This window comes from Peromyscus californicus, unplaced genomic scaffold, assembly GCF_007827085.1.
Source record: "Peromyscus californicus insignis strain IS unplaced genomic scaffold, ASM782708v3 Scaffold_18__1_contigs__length_77618521, whole genome shotgun sequence".
NCBI classification, from domain to species: domain Eukaryota; kingdom Metazoa; phylum Chordata; class Mammalia; order Rodentia; family Cricetidae; genus Peromyscus; species Peromyscus californicus.
In genome coordinates, this window is record NW_026294480.1 from 25529400 (window position 1) to 25536798 (window position 7399).

Sequence of the window (7399 nt, forward strand, 5' to 3'; positions counted from 1 at the left end):
AATCAAAACATGGGCCTCACCAAGATCCACATCATGGAAAGAGAGAAACGACTCCTGCAAGTTGCCCTGTGACCTGCACACCCGCGCACACACACAACAAACGGAATTTTAAAGTAATGTCGTTAAAAAACCTCATGGGAAGCAGGCAGTGGTGGAGCACACCTTTATTCCCAGCGCTCAGGAGGGAGAGGCAGGAGGATCTCGAAGTTCATGCCAGCCTGGTCTACAAGAATGAGTTCCAGGACAGTTAGGGCTACACAGAGAAGCCCTGTCTTTAAAAAAAAGAAAAAAAGAAAAAAAAAAAAAAAGCCTCATGGAATAGGGAGAATATGAGGACCTGAGTTCGAGCCCCAGAACAAATAAAAAAGCCAAACATGGTGAATATGCTTGTAATCCCAGAGCTGGGAAGGCAGAGGCAGGTGGATTCCTGAGGGCCCCTTGGCCAGTCATACAGTGAGAGAACTTATCTCAAAAAATAAAGTGGGTGGCACCTGAGGAAAGAAAAGACACCCAAGGTTTGTCCTCTGCATGCATCTATGTGGACCACACACGTCACTGCGTAAACAAGGTTCCCAAATACGAGACTGTCCTCATGAGCACTGTGGGGGTCTGAATGAAAATGGCCCCCACAGACTCATAGGTAGTGGCATTATTGGAAGTGTGGCCTTGTTGGAGAAAGTGTGTCACAGAGGGTGGGGCTTTGAGGGTTCAGAACAGATGCTATATCAACTTACGAAACTCATCTGCATCCAATCCCATCCCCGATTTCCTGCTTCTAGCAAAGCTTATCTTACTACAAGCACCTGGAGCCCCAGCCTCCAAAACCTAGGGGACTGCTACTCTCCATCCACCATTTCCCATCTTTCCCGACCACCAGACCCTGGACACCAGCACTTGAGTGTCCAGTCTACTCAACATAAAACACTTGCCTTGGCCTCCAGTTCTCCCTCAACTATGCACTTTCTCTTCTTCTTCACATTTAAACTTCCTGAAAATGCTACTATAGATTAAACATTTTTGCTTCCTCAAAATTCTTATATTCCTATGTGGTGATACATGGAGGAGGGGCCTCGAGGAAGTAACCAGGATTAAAGTAAGTCACAGGTATTTACTAAAGTAAGTCATAAGTGTGGTGGTTTGAATGAGAATGTCCCCCATATGTTCATATATTTGAATGCTTAGTCCCCAATTAGTGGAACTGATTGGGAAGGGTTAGGAGGTGTGGCCTTGTGAAAGGAGCAGTATTATTGAGGGTGGGCTTTGAGGTTTTAAAAGCCCACACCAGGCCCAGAGTCAGTCTCTCTGTCTCTCTGTGTCTCTGTGTCTCTGTGTGTCTGTCTGTCTGTCTGTCTCTCTCTCTCTCCCCTTGCCCCCCTGCTTGTGGTTCAGCCTACCTGTCAGCGACCACACTTCCTGCCATGATGATCATGGACTAACCCTCTGAAACTCTAAGCAAGCTCCCAATCAAATGCTTTCTCTTACAAGAATTGTCTTATTTATGGTGTCTCTTCACAGCTGGGTGTTCTAATAATGGGATTAGTACTCTTATGAAAAAGGAAGAGAGAGAACCCTGTCTCTACCTGGTGAAGGATGATATAGCAAGAAAGCCACCTGAACACCAGACAGTAATCTTCACCATGAAAGCAAACCTGAAACCTGACCATGCTGGCACCTGACAAATGCATACAGTCCTCTTTTAGTACCCAAGCAGGATTAGTGCCAGGACCTTTATCTCTAGTTGCTGAAAAACAAAATGCTCAACTCCCTTCCCAACAAATATCATTTGTTGGGCATCAATGCATATACAAGGGAATCATCCTGAAAACTTTCTCTCCCTTACCCCATTTAACTAAAACTTCATTTTTAAAATGACATCATGTATATGTCACTACACCTTAATAAATAAGGTTCTGTTTTGTTTTGTTTTGTTGAGATATAGTCTCATTCTGCAACCCTGGCTTGCTTGAAACTCAACACAGAGCAGGTTGGATTGGAAGTCACAGAGATCAGCCCACCTCTGCCTCCCAAGTGCTGGGATTAAAGGCGTGTACCAACAATATTTTTTAAAAAATAAAATTCCTATCTTTTTTTTTTGTAAATACTCCCTGAGTACTTCCTTACTTAACAACAATTTTATTCTTGCTGAACTTTCAACAGCCTTATCACCACACATAAGTCTTCTGTGATGGCTATTCTTGGTTGTCAACTTGACTACATCTGGAACTAAAACTCAAAAATGGATGCCATGCTTGTGAGGGATTTTTGCTTAATTTGACGTAAGAAGATCCACTTCTGATCCAGACCTTTGCGGTAGGAAGAAACATCTTTAATCCAGATCTGTAATCCAGATGTAATGTGGGTCACACTTTCTGCTAGAAGTTTATATAAGGACATGGAAGAAGGAAGCTTTTGTTCTTGGCCTGCTTGTCCTCGCCTTGCTATCAAGCCCATTCCTCCACTGGCATTAGAGCCTACTTCTTCGGGATTCCAGGATAGACTGAAGACCAGCTGAAACATCCAGCCTTGTGGACTGAGCAACTACTGGATTCTTGGACTTTTCATTCACAGCCAGCCAGTGTTGGATTACCTGTGCATCAGTCTGTAAGTCATTCTAATAAGTCTTTCTGTATAAACCAATTCATTCTGTAAATTCTTTAACTCTAGAGAACACCGGCTAACACGTCTTCCTGAGATTTCCTGCTCTTACAATATTCGATGCTGCTTCTTAGCAGGTCTTACAAGCATCACCAACTAATTATATAATTCTACCTTCAATGCCTACTTGCAGTCAAGAACTGCAAGCTCACTCAGGGGACGGCTCTAGGATGTTTCACTCACGCTCCTGGTCTGGCTCTTAGCCCTGCACACAAACCTCTAATGTGCTATGACCATAGATTAAAGAATGAACACAGTCCCTGCCCTTCCCTTCTATCTGGAACCTTCCCACCCTCTGGCCCACTACCTACCCTCTCTTCTTCAGTCTTCCCGAACTGCCATTTCCAGCATACCACTTACCATGTATTGCCTTGCATGGTGATGTATCCTCTAGATACGCTACATCTTCCACTCAGAATGTACGCTCTACAAGACAGAAAGACTATTTAAACATGTTTTCAAAACTACCAATGCTATAAAGTAGAGGTTTTTTTTTTGCTTGTTTGTTTACAATTATCTTAACAATAATTTTAAACCCTCAGCCAGTGGTGGTGGCACACGCCTTTAATTCCAATACTCGGGAAGCAGAGCCAGGCGGATCTCTGTGAGTTCAAGGCCAGCCTGGTCTACAGAGATCCAGGACAGGCACCAAAACTACAGGAGAAACCCTGTCTAGGAAAAAAAAAAAATTTAAACCCTGGAAAATGCTTAGCCTATTAACAAAATCAGGAACATACTATCTTCAAGTTTCCAAGCAAATCTCAAGCTGTCCTCATTAGCTGTACTAACTCAAAACTAACTATTGCTAAACTGAACAAAAGCACAGTCACCTCCCATCTCTGGTTTAGTAAAAGATTGAAGGAAGTTGGGCGGTGGTGGCACACGCCTTTAATCCCAGCACTTGGGAGGCAGAGGCAGGTGGAGGCAGGCGGATCTCTGTGAGTTCCAGGCCAGTCTGGTCTACAAAGCGAGTTCCAGGAAAGGCGCAAAGCTACACAGAGAAACCCTGTCTGGAAAAAAAAAAAAAAAAAAAAGATTAAAGGAAAGACTTTCTCTGTCCCTCACAAACACATTTCCCTCCACTGTAATATAAAGTAGGCATAAATCCAACCCAAAAATCACAGTGAAACCTGTACTCAAATTCAAATATACCCACAACCTTACTAACACAAGTTACATTATTTACTTTCATTCTCCGCTCTTCCCACAGAAGAACACTGTCAAATAAATGACTTTTGAAATATTTGAACTTTGGCAAAAAGCTTTAAAACACACACACAAATACTAAATGCCAAAGCTTTAATGTAGAAACATCTTTCTAGGGACCAAGAATAGCCCAGCAGTTAAGAGCACCTGCTGCTCTTGGAGAGTTCAGTTCCCAGCACCAATGTTGGGTGGCTCACAATCACCAGGAGATACCACGCCCTCTTCTGGCCTCTGGAAGCACCTGCACACTTGTATACATACAAATATGTAGACCACTGAAATCAAGACAATAAAGAAGACGCAAACTGAGGGAATGGTGGAAATAGAAATTCTGACTAAACGAACAGGAACTACAGATGCAAGCATAACCAACCAAATGCAAGAGATGGAACAGAGAATCTCTGACGGTGAAGAAACAATAGAGAAAAGAGATTCATCAGTCAAAGAAAACACTCATGCCAAAAAAATCCTAACACAAAATGTCCAAGAAATTTGGGATACCAAGAAAAGACCAAACCTAAGAATAATAGGGATAGAAGAAGACTACCAACTCAAAGGCACAGAAAATATATTCAACAAAGTCATAGAAGAAAACTTTCCTAACATAAAGAAAAAAATACCTATGAAGATTTAAGAAGCTTACAGAACACCAAATAGGCTGGATCCAAAAAAAAAAAAGGCCCCTGGCCAAATGTAGACCAGTGGTTCTCAACCTTCATAATGTAGACCTTTAATGCAGTTCCTCATGTTATGGTGACCCTCAACCATAATATTTTGTTGACCCAAAGGGGTCACAACCCATAGATTGAGAACCACTGATGTAGACACACTGTGATGGTTATTCTTGGTTGTCAACATAACTATTCCGGGTGCACATCTGTGAGGGGTTTATGCTTAATTTGAAGTGGGGAGGGGGGGGCGGGGGGGGGGGGGGGGGGGGGTGGGGGGGGGGGGGGGGGTGGGATCTACTTCTAATCCAGATCTTTGAAGTAAGAAGACTTACCTTTAATCCAGATCTGTAATCTAAAAATCTGGGCCATACCTTCTGCTGTAAGCCTATATATAACTTTTGCTCTTTGCCTGCTTGCTCCTGCCTTGTTAGCAAGTCCATTCCTTCACTGGCATTAGAGCCTACTTCTTCGGGACTCCAGCACATAATGAAGACCAGCTGAAACATCCAGCCTCAGCCTCAAGGACTGAGCAACTACTGGATGCTGGGACTAATAAATCCCCCCTACTTTTTTTTTTTTTTTTTTTGGTTTTTCGAGGCAGGATTTCTCCTTGTAGTTTTGGTGCCTGTCCTGAATCTCGCTCTGTAGACCAGGCTGGCCTTGAACTCACAGAGATCCGCCTGCCTCTGCCTCCCAGGGATTAAAAGGCATATGTCAACACCACCTGGCATAAATGCCCTTTCTATAGATGTAGTTCTCTAACTCTAGAGAACTCTAATACACACACACATATATATAGGAACATATAGATACACATCTACAAAATTAAAATTTTTTAAAAATGCTTAAGTCTTTATCAAACTGACAAAGTAAAAAAGAAAAATTACAAATAACTTGAGCTCTATCAATTACTGTTTAATAAACATAGCTACCAAATAATGTGATTAATGATTATTCCTCATTCCAACACTCTCATGATTAAACTTGGGACCCAAAGAGCTACTGGCATCACAGGCTCCTCAGAGCCAACAGAATTGAGTACAAATTCCACGCTCAGCATTTGAAGCGCTAAAGGACCGAAACCCAACCTCTCCCAGGCTTATCATCCTATTTCCTTCTCCACAAAGCCCCTCCCAGCCCATCCTTTCCCCGCCCGCCCACCCGTAACAAACGGAGCACTATCACGAAACTTCTTAGCTCCCACCGTCCCTTACTTGTCCACTGAACTCCTACCCATCCACCAACCTCTTACTGAACCTATTCTGAGAAGCATTCCTGGTTTCCCTGGGGAACATAATCTCATCCCTTCTAGATTCCTACTGCCTAGTCTATACTCACTTCTTTTATAGAACTTACCAGCAACTGCCTGCGGCAGTCAGGGGTGCCCATGTTGAGCTCCTTCAATGGTACTAGATCCTTGAAACCATGGGTTCATTCGGTCATTTCTGCATCCGTCACAGCTTCTGCACACAATACACGGCAGGCAGGTTTTACTTTGTGTCTCTGTGTCACTACGTTTTCATTTCCCTTCTTCTCCCCACAAATTTATATTATTGAAACCACCCAGGAAGCAGACATTTTCACTGATTCATGTATCATTTACTGAGTCAATCAATACATGTGAGGCACTGTCCCAAACTCTGTAGACTCAAAGATGAACATGGCACACACAAGCCTTCAGGGCTCAAAGATCTCAAAACCCACATACAAATGTTTTAATAATAATAATAATAAAACCAGCCGGGCGGTGGTGGCGCACGCCTTTAATCCCAGCACTCGGGAGGCAGAGCCAGGTGGATCTCTGTGAGTTCGAGGCCAGCCTGGACTACAGAGTGAGTTCCAGGAAAGGCTCCAAAGCTACACAGAGAAACCCTGTCTCGAAAAAACCAAAAAAATAAATAAAATAAAAAATAAAACCAGACACCACAAAAAGAAAAATGCAACGTGATTAAAAACAAGAAAATAAGGATGGAAAGACTCCAAGATAACAAAAAGGAATATAATGAAGCTAGACAACAGTCAGGCAACAGTCAGGGTAATTAACACCTCTGGATAGTGTAAAAATGGAGTGGAACACTCACTACCAGACCACCCTGGGCGTTTCTACAGTTAGAAAAGATAAAACATACTGAACCAATGTATTGTAGATGCAAAATTTAACTCAATGAATTCAATGTAAATGAAAAACGCCTATTCCTGGGCTGTCATTTGAAAGCAGGGAAACCCAGGGAGCCATTATGAACAGGTGACTAGTCCAGGAACGTCAATCGAACACATAGAGTTGCAAGGTGTGACTACAAGTCACTGAGACTCCGCACTTTGCCACGGTTGAACCCTGAAGCCCGGCCTCCGCCTGGTGGCTGCTCAATTGCACGTTCTCTGGTTTGCATCTCCCGCCAGCCTGCGAGGTAAGCGCGGGACTCCGGGACTCGCCTCCCCGGCGGCCCTGGGCCTGGACCATGGCTTGTGCTCCACAAACAGATGAAAGGCACCCCATCCCGCTCCTGCATATCTGCGGGATCTGCACCTAGGGTCGCTCTCTCGCCCTCGGCGGCAGATCTGCACCGAAGCGGCCAGACCCAACTCCCAGGATCATTTCGCTCCGCCCTGGACTCCACTGAAATCCCGACCCTCGATACTCGCTCTCCAAACACCCGCCAAGCGCCCCCATTTACCTACAGAGAGTCCCCGGGGTCGCCGCCGGAACCAAGCCTGGTTACTACAACAGCCTCCACGGCAAAGGCGCCGCCCGCGCCTCCGGAACAGGAAACCCCGGGAATTAAAAAGCAAACCTGAAAAAGCTGAGCCTAGGGAGGGAAAACTCTCCGGAGAGCGTCGCAGCACCTTTGCGCCGTGATTGGCGGGCC

The 7399-nt window shown here is 44.4% G+C and overlaps 1 protein-coding gene across 4 annotated transcripts in view; it reads right to left on the reverse strand.

Moving 5' to 3' along the window:
* The window catches only part of Drosha (drosha ribonuclease III), a 119914-nt gene extending 112571 nt beyond the window's left edge, over positions 1 to 7343 (reverse strand). For 3 of the 4 annotated variants that reach the window (XM_052743090.1, XM_052743089.1, XM_052743087.1), the window contains exons 1-3: positions 7208 to 7341; positions 5889 to 5995; positions 3016 to 3081 (exon numbers count right to left, since the gene is read on the reverse strand). In XM_052743090.1, coding sequence (XP_052599050.1) covers positions 3016 to 3032 — 17 coding nt within the window. In that variant the 5' untranslated portion in view covers positions 3033 to 3081; positions 5889 to 5995; positions 7208 to 7341. Of the gene's footprint in view, positions 1 to 3015; positions 3082 to 5888; positions 5996 to 7207 lie in introns of all 4 variants that reach the window. The other variant, XM_052743088.1, reaches the window with a different exon arrangement.
* Positions 7344 to 7399: the final 56 nt, after the last annotated feature.